The sequence below is a fragment of the Bufo bufo genome, chromosome 3, assembly GCF_905171765.1.
Source record: "Bufo bufo chromosome 3, aBufBuf1.1, whole genome shotgun sequence".
Classification (NCBI taxonomy): Eukaryota; Metazoa; Chordata; class Amphibia; order Anura; family Bufonidae; genus Bufo; species Bufo bufo.
In genome coordinates this window covers 45,164,636-45,186,056 of record NC_053391.1, presented here as the reverse complement: position 1 = coordinate 45,186,056, position 21,421 = coordinate 45,164,636, and the positions used below count along the sequence as shown (strand labels likewise).

The 21,421-nt window shown below is 45.7% G+C and overlaps 1 protein-coding gene across 1 annotated transcript in view; it reads left to right on the top strand.

The window, feature by feature from the left end:
- Positions 1 to 21,421, top strand: part of GRIK1 (glutamate ionotropic receptor kainate type subunit 1) — a 209,684-nt gene that overhangs the window by 103,170 nt on the left and 85,093 nt on the right. Inside the window, exon 9 of the mRNA XM_040422093.1 lies at positions 6,041 to 6,085. Coding sequence (XP_040278027.1) covers positions 6,041 to 6,085 — 45 coding nt within the window. The remainder of the gene's footprint in view (positions 1 to 6,040; positions 6,086 to 21,421) is intronic.

Here is a 21,421-nt window from a genome sequence, read left to right as displayed (position 1 = left end):
TAGTGTATGTATAAGAATATAAGTACTATAATACTGCTCCTATAGTGTATGTATAAGAATATAAGTACTATAATACTGCACCTATAGTGTATGTATAAGAATATAACTACTATAATACTGCACCTATAGTGTATGTATAAGAATATAACTACTATAATACTGCCTCCGATGTATAAGAATATAACTACTATTATACTGCTCCTATGTACAAGAATATAACTACTATAATACTGCTCCTATGTATAAGAATATAACTACTATTATACTGCTCCTATGTACAAGAATATAACTACTATAATACTGCACCTATGTATAAGAATATAGCTATTATAATACTGATCCCTATATATAACACCGGACGTTTAGCGTCTCCCACTCTCGCACCACCTCCTCGTCTCATTCCCTCTCTGTTGGTGTCCCGCAAGGCTCTCTCCTGCTCTTCTCTATCTACACTTTTGGCTTGGGACAGCTCATAGAGTCCCATGGCTTTCAGTATCACTCTTATGCTGACGACACACAAATCTACCTCTCTGGTCCAGACATCACCACCTTACTATCCAGAATCCCACAATGTCTATCTTCTATATCATCCTTCTTCTCCTTTCGCTTTCTAAAACTTATCATGGATAAAACAGAATTCATCATCTTTCCCCCATCTTGCTCATCCCCCCCAACAGACCTATCTATCACGATCAATGGCTGCACACTCTCCCCGATCAACCAAGTTAGCTGCCTTTGAGTGACCTTGGATTCTGCCCTCTCCTTCCGACCACACATCCAAGCCCTTTCCACCACCTGCCGCCTCCAACTCAAAAACATCTCCCGCATCTGCGCTTTCCTTAACTTTGAATCTGCAAAAATGCTTGTCCATGCCCTCATCATCTCCCGCCTAGACTACTGCAACACTCTCCTCTGTGGCCTTCCATCTAGCACTCTCGCACACCTCCAATCTATCCTCAACTCTGCTGCCCGACTAATCCACCTCTCACCCTGTTACGCCTCTGGCTCTCCCCTCTGCCAATCCCTTCACTGGCTCCCCATTGCCCAGCGAATTCACTTCAAAGTACTAACAAATACATACAAGGCCGTCCATACCCTGTCCCCTCCCTACATCTCTAAGCTACTTTCCCGATACACCCCCACACGCACTCTCCGATCCTCACAAGACCTCCTTCTCTCCTCTCCTCTTATCGCCTCTTCCCACAATAGACTCCAAGATTTCTCCCGTGCATCCCCCATACTCTGGAACTCGCTACCCCAACATATCAGACTCTCACCTACAGTGGAATCCTTCAAAAGAAACCTGAAAACCCACCTCTTCTGACAAGCCTACAACCAGTGACCCTGCTGCCTCTATACCGCCATCACCAACTTCACCCGCACCTACTGTGTCCTTCTCCCATACCATGTAGATTGTAAGCCCTCACGGGCAGGGCCCTCTCTCCTTCTGTACCAGTTTGTAACTCGTCTTGTTTATGATTAGTGCAATTGTCTGTATTATGTATGTGCACCGCTTATCATATGTACAGCGCTATGGAATGAATGGCGCTTTAATAATAAATAATAATAATAATTGCTATAATACTGCACATATGGTTAAGAAAATAGTTATAATCATGCTACAAGGGGAGGACAGTAGCCAGAATGGGCAGTCTGCTCCTGCTCATTTCGGGCACTTTGCTCTGTAAATAACAACATATTGAACCTACAAGAAAACTAATCTGATCTAATCTCTCAAGGAACTAAAAGCCGAGCATCAATAAACATCAGGCGCGGCCTTCCTTACCACATCACCCTGGAGTATTAGTTTACAAGATGGGGAATTCTTTCAATAAGGTGATCGCGGTGCCAGGAAAAATGGGACTAATATCCAATTCATTTAAGAGCATCCTCACATGTATAAATTAATGTCACAATTAGAATGTGGAGTGGCAGAGGCTTCAGAGGCAAATGTTGCCGTCCTCCCCTCTGAACATGATTAATGAACGAAGCGTCACAAAATGACACCGGCAGATTTATTGGTTAAATGTGGACAGAAATACCCGAGTAATTATTCAGGGAATTCAGAGAAGTGCTGGAGCTGTACAGTTCTCCTCGCCCAGGATGGTGAAAGCAAATGTATTCTTGTCTTCTGTTCCTAAAGGAGCAAGTCAAAAAGCCTTCTCCAACTGCCGCTGTCCTGCTTTACTTACAGCGCAGGCCGGACCCGTGTCCGCTGCCATTCTCCGGGGCGGGTCCAGGTGATGGGTCCTCTCTGTCTCTCTACAAAGGCTGTGGTCTGTTTACAGGCAAGGCCCTCATCCACTGCCTGTACAGCGCGTATGCACTCCCTTGTGCTCTCAAAAGGCCAGCGCGTACACTCCATAATCTTCGCCAGCCAATGGCTGGCAACTTGTGGATACTTAAGGCATCTTCCCTAATGGCAGGGTGCCTGAGCGATATGTGTCTTAGTTTGCTAAGTTCTTGCTATATTTGCTGTTTCTCATTTTCTGCCCCTGTACCGACTCTGCCCGTTTACCCTTATTTGACCCTCTGGTGCCTGACCTGACCTGTGCCTTTTACTTGTACTCATCCCATGCTTCCTGCCCAGACCTTGGACGTTGACCGCATTGCAAATTCTCTGCCAGCTCTCCTTGATTATGACTTTTCCTGACCCCTCAGTGCCCTGCCACTGTGTCTCTGACCCCAGTGAGTCAGCAGTTAACCACACTGAGACTACTCCAAGAGGTAGCAGCCTTGTTGCTTCCCTGTGTAATGCTAATGTAATGAAAAGCCAAACTGACGGCCAGCAAACTCAGGGTACCAGACACACTTTGCACAAGCCGTCACACTCTGAACACCCTTGAGGGCCGGGGTACTCTTCACCCGCCTACAGCAGGAAGGTGGACTTTGGCAGAGCCCTTCCCAGGTGTCAGTAGCAGGGCGGCTGGTGGCTGGGCACATCAGCCGCAGTTGGGCAAAAAACCCCAAAGTAAATACTGTGACACTGAAGCAGTGGTCAATAGTGATAGACGAACATCTGCCTGGACGGTTCGCGAACGCGATGAAATGTTCGCGAACCGCACACAACTGCTGCACAATACAAATGCACTATAATATACTTTCTATGTTAGAAAGTATATTACAAGTATATTACACCCCTCAGTAAGTCACACCTATCTATAGCACACCTACACCAGTCCTTAAAAGGACTTTTGTGGACCTATTAGCTAGCATTTGGTGTCCCTAACAGCCTGTCCCTGCTCCACACAGAAACCTTTCCCTACACTGATAAAAGACAGAATGTAAAATGGCGGCCAGATCAGGTCTATTTATAAGGTAGGGGGTATGTCCATGTGTTAAACCTTTTCAATTGGCTGTCCTGTACCACCTGATGGATGTGTCATGGGTCAAAGTTCTTCACAATGTAAAAGAATATGGCGAGCGAGAATATCGCCATATGTTCGCATGTTCGGCGAATCGCGAACAAGCGAAGTTCGCCGCGAACCGACCGCCGGGCGAACCGCAAGGCCATCTCTAGTGGTCAATAGGGAACACAAGAATGGTCAGTAAACGTAAGCCAGGGTACAAGAACCAGAAGACAACCAAAGCCAGAGTCAACAACCAGAAAAACCACTCACCAGATATCTTCAGATCCAGAGCCAGGGAAGCAACTGAATAATCAGCAGTGAGTCGAGGGAAAAGACCAGGTTTAAATATCCCTCCACTTATCACTTGACACTGCTGAGGTCACACCCAATCTCCACCATCAGACCGGGGAAGCAGAGGTGAGGGCTGAGAGTGTGCAGAGGAGGGAGCCTCCCACCACATCTCTGAGTCAGGAGACATGACAACAGAGGTTCCTGGCAACAGCTGACACTAGGGGTTCCGGCGTCCCGTCTCCCAGCAGCACCAAGATCCGGAATGGATCCCACAGAGTGACGCACGTGCTTAAAAGCGTAAACCTATACTAGCTCCGCCCTCCAGAGGTCGACACCTCGCCCCTTATGGCCAGTGAGGGATGTCCCACCGGAGGACCAGAGAACCCCTGGGAGAATGAGAGACACGTCTTCGCGTGGTGACATGCTTCCGGCAAGACTGCGTCTGCCTCCCTGGCCACCTGACACCCTGCAGCAAAGTCCAGATCCATATATAGGGGTTAAATACCAGGGGACTGCCAGGATAACACCCTTTAGGTTTAGCCCAAAGGCAAATCTGTTGGTGAACAGAATCAGTCTGTTTGCAGGATATTACTTCTCAGTCCTCTCAGCCTTATCTCTGATCTCCTGACCTCATAAACATTCATTATAACTAAACTCTTATCAAACTGATATGTCGTAGTTTTATTCTGGCCGCCTCTCGACATGCTATAGTGAGTGAACGGATACTCTGCACACAGACTCATTTTTTAACCCCTGTGTCTGAAAAATGGCTGAAACATTTTAATAAAGACCAATTGAGAAAATTATTTTTAACCCACGAGTGAAATGTAATCATAAAAAATTGCTCCGAAGGTGTCCTTAGCCTTTAAGGTATTAAATTATTTTGACCCTTCAGCTTGTAAAGAAGGAGCGGAGAAATTCTATTCTAGTAAAGCGCAGCACCAGATCCTGTATCCTGTGATATTTACAGCCAATAGCTCCTTTCTATTAGCAAAGTAACAATAATCTTATCACGCTTCAGATACTTCTATTGTTTTAGTTTATTTGGTGCTTATCTGTAACTTCCATAGCAGCCGGCCTTGTAAAAATGAAGACCAATTAAATCCAGCAGTCTACATCATGTAGCGAGTGGCCGGGACGACAGCGGTCCTCCCTGGCAGTCCTCCAGATTGTTTTCTGAATTGTCCTTCCATTTACCGTACTTTCAGAGCTGTGGACTGGCCCAAAATGCATATTCCAATCACACATCTCCGTAGGTGGAAATACCTTGTATGTGACATGATTTACACCCTTCCCCATCAGTATTGCTTATTCATGCCTAATAATCTCTAGTCTTTATATTGAATGTATTCCCCCCCACAATACCAGGTACTGCAGAATTTGCCAATCTCAGCAGGTTCCGATCTTTTGGGTTCATGAATAAAATGCCAGAACTACAGTGGGGACTGATTCTTATACGAGTAGAGCATTAGCTGTGAAGGAACAGTGGGGATGGATGTCCATGAGCCTAAACTATGATGAATTCTGGCACCTAAACAGGCAGAGTTGGGAACAACAGGGAGGTGTATGTAACGGTTCACATTGACAACCCCTATGGCATACCCCTCAAACATTTGTGAAACATTTTTAATCCTGACCCAGTCTGTAAAGGATTGTCCATCAGACATTGGGTCAATTTGCATATGGCTCATCCCCTTTAAGGTCCATTTGGTGGGGCTGTTCCACAAAAAGTGAGATGGTTGGCACGTATGCCTAAGGTCATATTATACCTAAGTGTCATGGTAGATGCCGGGCCAATAATCAGTACCGATCTATAATATACTGTACAAGTCGATCTACGCTTGTTTAAAGGGACTTTCACACACCAGTGAAAAGTGAATGAGGGATGAATGATCATTATTACGATCATTTGTCCTCCATTCTCTTTGCATATGTGACCTGCTGGTGACAAAAGACATGAAAGATTCGATCACCCAACAAAAGAGTCAGATGAGTGGCGGCATGACCATTCCTACAAACCTTCATTCCCAATAATAGGCCCGATCCTTGGCCCATGTAACGGGACACTAATATTAATAATTGTAAGCATCTGTAATTCATGGTGGTGACCAAGACAACTATTACTACATTTATTTCTGGATTTTGGGTGGAAATGAATGATCAGTTGCATTAAAGTGAATAGAACTGTGCTGCAATACCGTACACAACCTGTGGACCGGTGCGGCGCTATTCTTGGAAGAGAGCAGCCATGTCTTTCTAATCCTGTGCAACCCCTTCAGCAGAAGCGCTCTGAAGACCCAGGTCATGGAATAGAAAATATATTGTATTTCTATATATGAGTTGGAATTTGCTATGTAATTTTGTTTAGAATTTAATGAAAAATTTTTCATTTTCTCAAGGCTGCAGGAGAAACTACTAGTCATTTAAATAAAGTTTGGAAAAAGGTTTGTACATCAATGTAGTGTCCTGCCCCTGATACTGTGGTATTTGTTTCTTACCTCTGTCCTATAGTTATTGTCTATAATGTCTCAAATTGCAGTTTATTGACCGTAATGTGTAAAAGGTTATGGTTCATCCCATACACAAAGCAAATTAAATGACTTCCCTTCAACACCATTATATCTTTTTTTTCCTTTAAATAGGTCCACAATTCGGTGATGATTTTCTTAATATTTCTTTAAAAAGGTCATAGTTCTCTTTTGTATGAAAAGCTCCAAATCCCATCCCATTAAAATATTAAATTCTGGTTCCCTGCAGCCACCACTAGTGGGAGCTCAGGAGCTTACTGCAGACTGTTTCTACATTGACCTCAATAATAAAACAGCATGCAGTAACCGCTCCCCGACAAACCAGAATTGTATTTTTTATCTTAATGTTAGGGCGCACTCACACGACCACGCCATATTTTGCAGTCCGCAAGTTGTAGAAAAACACGGAGGCCGTCCGTGTGCATTCCACAATTTACGGAACGGACGGCCCATTATAGAAATGCCTATTCTTGTCCACAATTTTGGACAAGAATAGTACATGCTGTGGGTCCACGGAACGGAACAATGGCACACCGTGTGCTGTCCGCATCTTTTGAAATGAATGGGTCAGCACCCTTTCTGCAAAATTGTGGAACGGGTGCGGATTCATTCATACGGTCGTGTGAAAGAGCCCTTATGCAGGAGTTTTGGAGCAAAATAAAAATATTATAAATTTAAAGCGGTTTTCTGGGGTGAATTTAAATACTAAAAAGTATGTTTTGGAAAATGTTAAAAATAAAAAGCATTATTCACCTCCACTGATCCATTATCTACCTACTGCTACTCCCCACTTTCTGTACTGGCTGGACATGGTGGAAAAAACAAAACTATTTTCCTAAAAAAAACACCTTTAACGCAAAGTTGGTTCTAAAAAAATTCAGCTAAAGACCTGAGTAATTTAAGATAGACTGGTTAATAGGGACCGGTTGCCTGAGTATCCCATTGGTATAGCAATAGAGGTTAGAAAATGTATCCATGGCAACAAGATATTCTTTAAATGGGTTGTTCAACCATGACAATTTACAACGATATAAAATAACAAAAAAAAATGGAATACCTTACCAATTCCCTACTGCTCCCATGCCAACACTTTCCGAGAGCACTACTGGTGGAAATATTGTTCTTCCTAATCCAGCAATGATGTGCCATCATGACATGTGCCCACCAGTGATTATTGTTTCTGGTGCTGTGACGTCATACTCCATATGATCGCTGGCCTCAGCGGTCACATGCCGTAGCATCGTTGATGCAGTGCCAAAAACGAAGACCATCAGGACCACCAGAGAGGCGGCTCGAGTGATTGAGCAGGTTGAGGGGCAGATCGAAGGGAGTAAAACCATAACCTCAGGATCAGACTACACAGGGGATTTGTTTGTAGTCAGAAACCAACGAAACACATAGACTTGCATAGGAGCTGTAAACACAAAACGTCAGATTTTTTTTTTTTATCAAGACTATATGCAACATTTCCTCTTTTTTTATTTTAGGCTTTTGGTGCAATAAAAGAAAAATGGTTGTAATGGTATACATACCCTTTAAATCACAAACCTGGGCAAGTTAGTTAAAAATATGTAATTAATATTTCAAGTCTGATACCGGTACAGTATGTCCCACTGGCAGAATATTAAGATAATACATTAATTGTATCGGATATAACCAGGCTTCCACTGCGTTCGGATTTTAACTCTCAGTATTTACCTGGGGCTCTAGACACTTTTTTTTTTTGTTCGTTCTCATTAAATCCTCTTATGCTCCATCAGCTTTATTCTCCTAAAACCACCCCAGGGCCTGTTTAAATCAGCGTTAACGTGCTCCTTTTCATTTTATCATCCATTGTGGAATGGCTTTATTTATGAGAGGCAATCTCCTTCCATGTCTCACGACCTGCTTTGGTCTACTGAGGGATGGTCTACGTACCTCCTTCGGACATTCCCACCGACGTTCCTCATGTTCTTGGCTGGAGAGACCAAAAAGGTGAAAATCAAGGGAAAAAACATCTGAAATCCTACTATAGAAGTTATTTTGTGAATTCTGAATGCTGCTTAGCGTGACTCCAGGCAACGTGTAACATGTGCTAACGTGATGCGAAGCTACAGGGTGACCACGTAAGACGTGATGAATGCTAACTAATGTATTATCGAATAAAATGACGAGAACCAGGTCATTAAACTGCAATTACATGAAAAGAAATGATTGTCTGATCTGTTTTTGAGGTTTTATGTTGTCATGTTTGCTGTGTAGTGTCAGCCCCGTTCCACTGTAGTTTTCTGTAGAAACGTTGTATATGGATGTAGCAGAGTTGAGTTTTTTATTTAAAGGGGTTGTCCTTTAGCTGAGCACAGGGTGTCCACGTTCCGATCCCCAGTGATCAGCTGTAATCTGCAAGTGATTCAATTCCCTGTAGCACCACCAAAGGGAAAAGGAAAATGAAGAGTTACATGGTGCCCATCAGAATTAATGGGTTGACTGTACAATGTATGGACATTCCCAGTCCTCCTGAGTGACTCTTTGAAGCCACTTTCCATTCTTGCTAATAGAGGAGAGTCCTTGACCAGGGGGAATCCCTGTGTTCATCTCTACGATATGCCACAAAAGTTAGATAGGTGCAGTCCCAGTTCTCGGACGCACGCCGGTCTCCAGAATGCACATGTACAGCTACCCTCCATCAAAGCTCCGAAAATAGCTGAACGTTGGTTCAGCTATTTCTGCCAGTCCCATAGTGGTGGTGATTACAGAGAAGGTTACATGTGTGTGGCTTGCGCTCCATTTACTGCCATGAGACTTCGAAAAATAACAGAGTGTGTGAGTGGAGAAGAGCCCGCACATGCGTGGTGTGCTCTCCTTCACTTTCAGGGTCCCATTCTGAAGAGAAGGTGGGATTCACACCTTTCTTACATCTGTGGCCTATCTTAGCGGCACATAATAATGAGGTGTGTCAACTAACTCTAGTCTGCTCGTTGAGAAACTCAGCTCTTCTACATCTGTACATGTCGACTGTATTTGTTGACCCACCATTTATCTTGACCTTTCCTCTTGACCGTCTGGTACAATATGGTTGGTGTATGTCCACTTTGCACACTTTGTTATATAATGTTGTGATCCTCGAACAGCCATAGGACAGTTACCAGGGTATACAGCCGGACAAGTGGATACACGGCAAATCACAAATCAGTACACAGTCTACATGGTGGCCCTTCTAGTTGTATGGCCCTTTTAGTCTGACAGAAGTTAACCATGGGGTTTACTTATTCTTTTAAGTACTATTTCTAAAATTAGGGTTGCACAGCATACCCACAGCAGGGCCATCTAGTTGGTTTGGAGCCCTCTGAAAGAAAGGGTACAGCAGTTGTTAAACCCATCTATTCGGTGGCATGTACTGTACTACTATAGGACTCCACCCTTCAGAGGAACCACATTGTTTGCAAACCAGGGATTGGGGAATTGCATAGTTGACAACAACAGTCCCAAATTTGCAGGGTCTCTTCCTAATGTCGGAGGCAATCCAGGGAAATTCAGGCTGTCCTAGGTGGAAAATGGGTGGGGCTTCAATAAGTGTTCTTTTGAGGCAGATTTGGAGCGTTCCTAGGGGGTGGGGCTCAAATGAACCAAATTTACCAACAAGAATGTTGGTAAGTATGGAATTGGCACAGGGGCTATGAAGATTAGACCAGCACCTCTTGTTTTAGTCAATATTGTAATGAGGGGGTCCACTATGAAATTTACTATGAGGCCCCTTCTCTTCTGTGTATACCACCAGGGTCATAGTTGCTCACCAGAGGATCCTCCAGTGGGCCCAGGCTCTGATGCAATCGTAGGCCCCAAGGGTCCAGGGGAAAACAAACATTTGGAGACACCTTTGGAGATAATCACTTGCCACTAGGGTCTGTTTCTTTGATTCAAAAAGTCATCAATATTATTTGTGATATTTGACATGTTCCAGGTTTGCAGAAATTACTGTCATTATTTCTAATGTTATTTCATGAGGATGTTGGTTTAGCTGCTGTTGTGAATCTATTAACTTATGATTTTGGGTACCTTAGGTCCGCAAGAAAAAAATATTCTCAGGGTCCACCCTCTATTTAGATCAGTTATATGGATGCAGAGACCCTTTCCCCCCGACCACTGAAAAGGAGGTGCAGAAGCTGAGTGTTGTGGCCATTTGGCTGTGATTGGCTATGCTTCTCCTGGAGACATGGGCACAGAATCATATATTTTCTATGAAAACAAATACCGCTAGCCTCGCCTCTTCATTAGCAGAGATGACCACAGTCAAAAGTGCACAGCACTTACAGCAACTCAGCGGGAGCATGGAGAGGAGCATCAGAATGGTAGTGGCATTAGTGGTAGTAGTTGTCACGGCACTCATGGTGGCTGGATCCTCTTCCCTCACTCCCAGGGCTGGAACAGTGATAAGAGGGTCCACAGGATCGGAGTAGTAGTTCTTTTCCCTGCTATACAGCTTGAGTGGAGTCTTCAGGCCTATGGAAAGTGCGGTGCCCTAAATGGTGAGGTACGGAATGACAGGCAGGAGGCCAGAGTGCAGTAGAACAGTGTTTACTAGAGGCACGGTGTTGAATCTCCTTAAAGAGACCCACCCTGCATGGAGACTTATTGGCAATGCTCCATGGGAAACGAATGTACAAAGAGGTATCTCCCAAGAAAAAGACCCATCTAGCCATCACCACCTATTGGAAGTGGTTCCCTGTGAGTCAAGATGCATTGGAAGGGGCTTAGATGGGGTGCTGAATCTCCTTAAAGAGACCAGTCCTGTGTGGGAAGTTACTGGAAGTACTCCATAGTATGGAGACTTAGTGACAAAGCTCTAGGGCAGTGATGGCTAACCTTGGCACTCCAGCTGTGGTGAAACTATGACTCCCAGCATGCTCCATTTATTTCTATAGAGTTCTGAGAGCAGCCAAGCAATGGGGGCATCTTAGGAGTTGTAGTTTTACCACAGCTGGAGTGCCAAGGTTAGCCATCACTGCTCTAGGGGATCAATTTCCTCTACAAGACCATGTGGGTTTTTCTTTGCAAGACTAGACCTTTGGTATGTTCTCAGAACTTCTCTGGTGCCACTGGAGGAAACATTATTTTGCTAGTGGTACAGTATGACCCTAGTTATGACCCATGTATGTATGCGGATCGCAGGCTGTCTGACTTCTATTAAAAGTATTCCCATCTGGAACATTTATGGCATATCTATAGTATATGCCATAAATTTATGATAGGAGCAGATCCTACCTCTGGAACTTCCTCCCGTCTCAAGAAGAGAGAACAATGCATGCACACCCTTCCATTTACCACTGTGGGACTTCCAAAAATAGCTGAATCAGTGCTTGGCTGTTTTTCGAAGTCCCGTAGTGGTTAATAGAGGGATATGTTTGGTTTGTTGTCTGTTCACACCAGAGCCTGGTTCTTGAGATAGGGGTGAGAGGTGGGACCTGCTCCTATCGATATGCCATAAATGTTCCAATTTTGAATAACCCTTTAAAAGGTCATTGGACTTTCACAAAACTTTTGTCATGGCAACTTATAAAAAAGTTTTAATCTGCGTGGGTATGAGCGTTGAGACCCCCACCAATCGCTAAGAGCATAGACTTTATATTGAGCTCATCTTCTGCAGCAAGGAGAGACAACACGCTATGTGAGCACTTCTCAGCACTCAGACCACCACCCATCAAAACCCTCGCTATTAGTGAAGAGCGAATCAAAGTATCTAAATGGACTTCGATCAGAATTTCAGGAAAAATTTGATTAGTCGCGAAGCCGAATTTCCTTGCGATTCGTGGTAACGAATAAATTTTTCCTGAAATGGTGGCAAAAACAAGAAAATACATACTCAACTCATCCATTTGCTCGCGGAGAGGCCGTTGCGGCCATCTTGATTACAGAAAATGTGCCAAATCTCATGAGCACTGACATGTGACGTCGCCACGTCATTATGCTGGAAGGGCAAGGTGACGCCATCAGTGATGTCACCACACCCCGGCCAGCGTGATGACGTAATCATGTCAGTGCGCATGAGATTTGGCGTGTTTTCTTCAATCAAGATGGCTGCAACGGCCTCTCGGCGAGCAAATGGATTAGGTGAGTATGTCTTTTTTTTGTTTTTGACCCTTGATTAAACCCTGAAAGCCCTCAATGTGACTGTCAGATGACGCGATCAGCGTTGAACATGGCATCTGAGCCGTTCCGTGACAGGGAACGGCGCGATCTCTGTTCCTCATTATTGCGACCGCTACATACAATAGAATGCGATTCGTGACAAAGTAATTCATAACCAATCAAATTTCTTTGAGAACTTCGGCTAAGCCGAATCTAATTTTTGATAACTGCTCATCTCTAGTCGCTGTGATATAAGAAAACTTTTGTGAAAGCTCAGTGACACAGCTCAGAATGCATTTATACATCCGTGCCTACTTTTGAGAATGTCTATAAAGGAAGAGGGTTCACAATCCGTACGTCTCCAGGGTCAGATGGGTGGGCCACACTGCTTCTGATCCCTTTTAGCATTACGTAGTGCTAAGTAGCGAAAGTTCACAAATCTGATAGAATGGTTAACCCTTGTCATACGTTTTCTAAGACCTCTTCCCTCCTCCTCCAGACCTTTCACATTGATTTTTATTTAGGGTGTGAGGATCAGAGTAAATCATTCAAAGGGAAAGTGATGGAATTCAGAAAGGTCCTTGCTCAAGACAGGCGTCATAAAGCACGCAACGTTAGTCATTAGGAGACCAGCGATGAACCGATCCTCTCTTCTCTCCCTGGTTCTATAATAGATGTTGCCTCATCCCAGTATGTACTATTAGATATGATATCTTCCCTCCATGTGTCATTATAAAACTTAAGATTGACATTTCACTATTAGATGGGCTGAAGTAAGAACTGAAAACATAACCCAATGTGACCATTCAAATGAGTGATTGACCATATAACCGGTTCCCTCCAAAGCGGAGCCACTTTGCTTCAAGGACGGGGGGACTGAGTGGAATGCCACCTCTATGTTGCCCATATAAGCTAATGGAGTAGATGTCTTCAGGAGACAACTCGTTCATGACAAATTCATCTATTTCATGCTTTTGTAGCATAATTTTTTGGAGCACCTTGAGAATGTATCCCGAGGATTGCAGGTTTCACAGTTTTACACCCATGATTTTCCCACCTCGTAATTGTGGTAGATCACTTTCATGCTTTGTTACTGCTGAAATTATCCTATGGAGGGTGCAATAATTAGTATTTTTACTTAATATTTCATGCACCCACGAGCCATCAGATTTTGCATGTACACATTTGAATGTATAAAAGCAATAGGCTGATATTAGCAGTCATAAGATGGGATCTTGTACTGCATTTCCTGCTCCCAGACCGAAAGGAGTTGTCCAAGATTAGGAAAACATAGCTGTCTTCTTCCAGAAATAGCACCACACCTGTCCATGGGTTGTGTCTGGTATTACTGCTTATATCCTTCAAAGTGAATGGGACTGAGCTGCAATACCCCACACAACCTGTAGGAGTTACGAATAATTACAGGTCTGTTGTGGAGAATTTGATCTCCCCATCTTCTAATTATGGTTCTCTAATATGGAAGCAAGTTTCACCAGTAGCAAGGACATACCTACCAAAGTGGTAAGCTATTCAGCTGCTATGAGACCCTTGGAGAGAGGGGGCCAAGGACTGTTACTGGGTGGCAAGAAGCTTTACAGAGGAATGGCACTGTTGGGAAGAAAGGCGGAAGGATATTGGCCCAGGGGTTATCAAAGGGTGTGGAGTGGAACCAAACACTAGACCCTTCTGTTGTGGGTGGCAAAACTGGGCATCGTAATGGCGGAACCAAGTTTGATATTTGACTAATGATAAACTAGTGACTGCTGAAGGGGTCACATTAATTGGTTATGCCCCTGGATTATATTATATATATACTAATTTGTGACTTTCAAAAACCATTTTGGTATGTGGCATTTGAAGTCCTGTATGTTATTTCGGCAGCGTATTATAAGACTGTATGATTCAAAATGCAGATTGAATATCTCCTCTAGAAATTCTAGATAAACGTGAAAAGCTTCCATGGAAGTAATTACAGCGTCCATCAGTCACGTGACCTGTCAGGAAAGTCCTTACTGTAAAATATGTTCTGTTACTCTCCGTCCGGTACGGGCAGAAATCTCATTTCCTATCTAATAAAACCTGGCGATAATTACAAAAACGGGGAGACAATGGCAACACGCCGTCCAGAATAGCAGCTACAATGTCAGGGTAATTTACAGATCATTGATAATGTCCCTATCTTGGTATAGCTGCAGTATTATGCCAGAGGCCGGCACTGAAGCAGACGCGGCAATTACCGGTTTGTACACTGTCAGTCCTGGTCCAGGAACACTCCCGTCATATCATCAAAAGCTTTGATCCAGCAGATGGAATTAAAAACAATTCTAGTGTACAGTCGTGGCCAAAGATTTTGAGACTGATACAAATTATGGTTTTAACAAAGTTTGCTGCTTCAGTGTTTTTGGATCTTTTGGTCAGATGTTTATAGGGTATACTGATGTAGTTATAAGCGTTTCGGGAGTTTTTTTTTTCTTTTCATTTTTATTGACAAATACAGCAAGATTATGTTAAAGGTTAATATTTACAGTGTTGACCCTTCTTTTTCAAGACTTCTGCAGTTCACCTTGGCATGCTGCATATCAACTTCTGGGCCAAATTCTGACTGATGGTAAACCATAGGTTTGGAGGATGCAGACACATCCATGGTGGGGTATAAGAGTCCATGACTAGTGTTGAGCGAACCCGAACTGTAAAGTTTGGGTCCGTACCGAACTTAACGATTTTGGTACCCGAACTTTGCCGGAAAAGTTCGGGTTCGAGTTCGGTGTTCGGGCATTTAATAAAGCTTGTCGAAAGGCTGCAGGGCAGCCAATCGACAAGCTTTTAAGCTGTGTGCCTTTAGAAGCCATCACAGCCATTCCTACTAATGGCATGGCTGTGATTGGCCAGTGCATCATGTGACCCAGCCTCTATATAAGCTGGATCATGTGTAGCACCGCCCATCAGCTCTGAGTAGTGCAGGGACAGAAAGCAGGCAGCTGAAGTGAGGGACAGTGTTAGTGCGATTTTTTGGTGGGTGCAATACACCATCTTTGCACCCCTGACACAGAAAGCTAATTATAAATCTGGCTGTTAATCTGTGGGTGACCTACAGCAAAAAAAAAAATTGTGGGTGAAATGCACCATATTTGTACCCCTGACACACAAATATAATAGTTAATCCGTCTGTTAGTTAGGTGCACGTCATATACCCATTTATTGCATGAAGTACACCTGCACTGCATACGTGACCGGGAAAATAATATAGTTAATCCTTCTGTTAGTTTGGTGGGTGACCTCAAAGAATGAGGAGAGCATCAAATAATGGGACGTGGCCCTGGTCGTGGTGCTGCTGGTGCTGGTGGAGCTCCTGTTGCAGGGAGAGGACGTGGTCGATCTGTGCCAGCTACACGCCCAAATGAAACACCTTCCTCAGGTGCACGTAGGCGACAGAACGTTCAGCGTTATTTTGTAGGCCCGAATACCGGTGTACGAATAGTGAGGCCAGAACAAGTAGAGGCGGTAGTAGATTGGGTGATAGTGCCTTCAGTTCCTTTACATTGTCCCCCACCCCGTCCCTTGCTGAAAGATCAGAGTTGGCACCTGCAGCCCATGGGCATCTGTCTTTCACCTCACCCCCTTGCAAATCAGCCAAGCAGTCTGAGCCCAAACTTATGCAGCAGTCTCTTCTGCTTTTTGATGACTCTGCTGGCAGGGTTTCCGAAGGCCATCTACCTAGCCCTGCTCCATCAGTGGAAGAGATTGAGTGCACTGATACACCAACCACTTATGTTTCAGGATGTGGACATGGGAGGACCACCACAGCACGTCTCTGATGATGACAAAACACAGGTGCCAACTGCTGCGGCTTTTTTGCAGTGTGCAGACCGGCAAGGAGGGCAGGGGTGAATAGTGGGTGGAAGATGATGTGGAGGATGATGAGGTCCTAGACCCCACATGGAATCAAGGTCATGCGAGTGATGTGTGCAGTTCGGAGGAAGAGGTGGTGGTCACACAGCGCCAGCCGAACAGCAAAAGAGGGAGCAGTGTGCAAAAGCAGAGTGGCCGTCCCCTAGTCAGTACGCCTGCTACTGCCCACCGCACCCAGGGACTGAGCACACCAAAGCTAGCTCCAATGAGTTCCCTGGTGTGGCAGTTCTTCAGACAATGATGATACTGATGATAAGATGCAAGTGGTTTTCACGCTGTGCAATCAGAGCCTGAAGCGAGGCATAAATGTTCTAAACGTGAGCACAACCTGCATGACCAGGCATCTAAATGCAAAGCACGAGCTGCAGTGGAGTAAACACCTCAAAAACCACAAAAGATCTCAGGCTCCTCCTGGTGCCTCTACTGCTGCAGTATCGGCCTCTTCCTCCCCCTCTGGAGTGACAGTGGCACCTGCCACCCCGCAAACAGAGGATGTGGCAGCAACGCCACCACGTCCGTCACCAAGCATCTCCACAGTGTCCCATGGAAGCGCTCAGCTGTCCATCTCCCAAACAATGGAGAGAAAGAGGATGTACCCCCCTACCCACCCGTGATCCCTAGCCCTGAATGCCAGCATTTCAAAATTCATGCCCTTTGAAATGCTGTCATTCCGTCTGGTGGAGACAGAGACTTTTAAAAAACTTATGGCGGTGGATGTCCCACAGTACGTGGTTCCCAGCCACCACTACTTTTCCAGGCGAGCCATCCCTGCCCTGCACAACCAAGTGGCGGACAAAATTAGGTGTGCACTGCGCGACGCCATTTGTGGCAAGGTCCACATAACCACTGCCACGTGGACCAGTAAGCACGGGCAGGGACGTTATATCTCCCTAACTGCACACTGTGTAAATGCAGTGGTGGCTGGGCCTGAGGCGGATAGCAGTTTGGCGCATGTCCTTCCGCCACTGAGGATTGCAGGATGTTTCTCTTTGCCTCCTGTTGCCTCCTCCTCCTACTCCCCTTCCTCCTCTAGCGCCTCCTCATCTGGTCAGCGTAACACCTTCACCACCAACTTTAGCACAGCCATGGGGAAAGGACAGCAGGCTGTTTTGAAACTCATCTGTTTGGGGGGAAAAACCCACACCGCGCAGGAGCTGTGGACGGGCATGGAACAACAGACCGATGAGTGGTTGGGAGTGGTTGGTGCCACTGAGCCTCAAGCCCGGCCTGGTGGTGTGCGATAATGGGTGAAATCTCGTAGCAGCTCTGGGCCTAGCCGGTTTGACGCACATCCCTTGCCTGTTGCATGTGCTGAATTTGGTGGAGGTTCCTGAAAAATGACCCTGATATGTCAGAGCTGCTGCATAAAGTGCGGTCTGTCTGTGCGCACTTTCGGCCTGATATGCGACATGCCCATAAGGTGGAACTCCACCTTGCACATGCTGAAGAGACTGTGTGAGCAGCAGCAGTGAAGTTTCAGCTACAGCACGCACGGGTGAGTCGCTCTGCAAAACAGCACCACTTCACCACCAACGAGTGGGCCTCCATGCGGGACTTGTGTGCTGTGTTGCGCTGTTTCGAGTACTCCACCAACATGGCCAGTGCCGATGACGCAGTCCTCAGAGTTACTATCCCACTTCTATGTCTTCTTGAAAAAACGCTTCGGGTGATGATGGAAGAGGATGTGGCCCAGGAGGAAAATAGATAATTTCCACGGTTATCAGGCCAGTCATTCACAAGTGGCTCGGAGGGTGGGTTCCTGCACCAACAGAAGCCAGGTACACAATTGTCCACCATGTTCACAGCAGGGTGGCACCCAAAGCAGCTCATGGGCATCACTGGAGCGTGGCTGGGGGGATACAGAGGACACAGATGATACACCTCCCACAGAGGACAGCTTGTCGTTGCCTCTGGGCAACCTGGCACACATGAGCGACTACATGCTGCAGTGCCGGTGCAACGACCGCCGAGTTGCCCACATTCTAACCAGTGCTGATTACTGGGTGGCGACCCTGCTGGATCCCCGCTACAAGGACAACGTGCCGTCCTTAATTCCGTCACTGAAGCGTGATCGGAAGATGCGTGAGTACAAGCGCACGCTGGTAGACGCGCTCCTGAGAGCATTCCCACCTGACACCGTGGGCTCAGTGGAAGCACAAGGCGAAGGCAGAGGAGGAGGAGGAAGAAGTCGCCAATGCAGGTGGGGCACCGCCAGCACCTCAAAAGGGAGAGTTAGCATGGCCAAAATGTCAGCACGCCACAACAACCAGCACCACCAGGAACGTCTTAGCAGGAGGCAGCATTTCAGCAACATGGTGGAACAGTACGTGTGCACACGCCTACACGTACTGACTGATGGGTCTGCCCCATTCAACTTCTGCGTCTCCAAATTGGGCACATGGCCTGAGCTTGCCCTTTATGCTTTGGAGGTGCTGGCCTGCCCTGCGGCCAGTGTATTATTCGAACATGTGTTCAGCACGGCAGGGGCGGTGATGACAGACAAATGCAGCCGCCTGTCCACAGCCAACGTGGACAAGCTCACGTTCATTAAAATGAACCAGGTATTGATCCTACAGGACTTGTCCGTACCTTTTGCAGAATAGACAAGTATACCGGCACTAACCAGCCATTGTTATACTCCAGCACACTTTCTCTTTGTTTACTTTTTTATATTTCCCAATGTTTTGGGGTCTTTCCAAATTTATTTTAAAAAAATAATACAAAAATAGTGTTGTCTACCTCCTCCACCACCGCTTCCACCTACACCGCCACGTCTACCGCCTCCTCAACCTCCTACTCCACTTTGACCTCCGCCTCCTAGTTCAAGATCATTATTTTTTACTTTTTTTTTTAATTCTATGTTATTTTAAGTTATTTCCCTATCCACATTTGTTTGCAGGGTCTTCTTTTGCAGCCCTCTAGAACTTTCTATGACTTTTTTAGAGCTATTTTAGTGCCCCAAAGTTCGGGTCCCCATTGACTTCAATGGGGTTTGGGGTCAAGTTTGAACCCGAACTTTGCAGCGAAGTACGGCCGAACCCGGCAAACCCGAATTTCCAGGTGTTCGTTCAACCCTATCCGTGACATACCAGGCTCCTCTCAGTCTATGGCAGTAATATATTGTGCTGCTATGGCTGCTGTGTTCTCCTCTTCCCCCAGCAGTATGGAGAATTTCTCTTCCTCCTCCATGGAGGTGAAGTCTCGGCAGAGATTAGACAGTCTCCTGAAGTGAGCGTCCCTCACTGCTGAGTATTTGGGGCACTGCAGCAGAAATTGAGCCTCATCCTCCACAGCCTCCTGTCGGTGTCTCCAAGATTCGATGAGCAGGCTGTGGGCGCTCAGTCTGTACCGGCTCAGGATCTGTCAGTCTCTGGAGATGGGAGGTTTCTACAGATATGGGGCCAGTTTGTACTCCCTCTGCAGGCTCTGGTATACTGTCAGCTTTTGTGACGTTCTTATGTCGTTCCTCCAGACGCTGATGTACTCATCTTTGCTCTTATGCATTATCCTCTGGATTTCCCCGTTTGTCAGGCTGTTGGTGTATTGGTCAGGCTGGGTTTGCTGGGTGCTTTGTTTTTTTTCTGAGACTTCTTGGTTTAGCAAGGCTTTGTGATGTAGAATCTGGGACTCCTGCTATGCAGATGAGCTCTGAATGATAGTGCCCTCTTCTGGACAGCAAGGTAAAGTGGGAATCTGCCCAGCTCTGTTTGACAGGCGATGTTAGAAGTGCTCCTGCGCACCTGGAGAAGGTGTTTGCAGAATTCTTGGTGGAATATTTCTGTTAGCCCAGAGTCCCACTTTAACCAGTCTGGGTATGTGTCTGGGCCCCAGACTTCGCTGCCATACAGGAGGATTGGGGGCGATGATGGTATGGGGGATTTTAAGCCAGACGGTCATGGTGCCTTGAGATCATACAGATGCCTTCTGATTGCATAGAAGGTTTTGCACGCCTTGTTTTTCATTGTTTCTATGACTTTCTTAAAACTCCCTGATTGGCTAATTCCCAGGTAGGTGTAGCTGTTATTTGTGACAGTTGTTTAGCATGAAGGGAGGACACCTGGCTGCTTTCTGGTTTCTTTTCTGGAACACCATGATGTTGGTTTTCTTTGGATTAATGGGCAATGCCCACGTGGTGCTGAATTTCTTCTGAATTTTCAGGTTATCTTGGAGACCTGTCTGAGTTGGTGATGGTAGCAAAAGGTTACTGCATAAAGCAGAAATTTCACCTCAGTGTCATGGAGGGTGAGACCAGGTGCTGAGGAGGACTCCAGAGCCACCGCCAATTCATTCATGTACATAGATGTTGAAGGGGGTTGGACTGAGGTTGCAGCCGTTCTCTTCCCATTCACCTTCACTCTGCATCTGTTCTCAGTGTAGGATCTTCTGATGGCATCATATGTTTTTCCTCCTATTCCGCTTTCAAGAAGTTTCAGGAATAGACCCATGTGCTAAACTGAGTCAAAGGCCTTCTTAAAGTCCACAAGGCAGGCACAGATCTTTCCATGCTTTGCATTGTGGACATGGCTCCTGATAAGGCCCTTCAGGGTGTAGATGTGGTTCGTGATGTGGTGATTCGCCATGAAGCTTGCTTGGCTTCTGCTGATGATGTTGTGCTGGGTGAGGAAGCTGATGATCATCTTATTCAGGATAATGCTGAGGAGTTTCCCCAGGTTGCTGCTGACACATGTCCCTCGATAGTTGGCTGGGTAGTACCTGTGTCTGCTCTTGTGTATGGGGGTAATGAGGCCCTAGTTCCAGCTCTGGGGGAAGTAGCCAGCACTCAGCACAACATTGACAAGCTTTACTACTGCGGCCTGGATATCTGGGAATTCTGGGAGAATCCAATCTGGGCCACTGGCTTTTTTACTCTTTATCACTGGGATCCTCTCTACTGTATTATCTCCTGCAGTGTGATCGGTGTGTCCAGAAGGTTTTGGAAATCTTTGATTTTGTCCTCCTGCTTTTTATTTTTGTTCTGGGCTTTGGTCCTCCCTCGAGATGTCTTTGTAATGAACTACTGGAGCCAGATGTTACTGGTTTTGTCCAAGTGCATCCATAGCTCCCAGAAGGAGTTGTCCTGGGGAGCATCTTGGAGTTAGAGAAGCCTGGTTGACACTTTGCCTTGCATTTTCTTTCAGAGGATAGTTTTGTTTTGCCTTTGTATGTTGTTGTAGGCTTCCCTCAAACTGTGATTGTTCGAATCTTGCTGTTTCCTATTTTAGGCAATTGTTAGCGGTT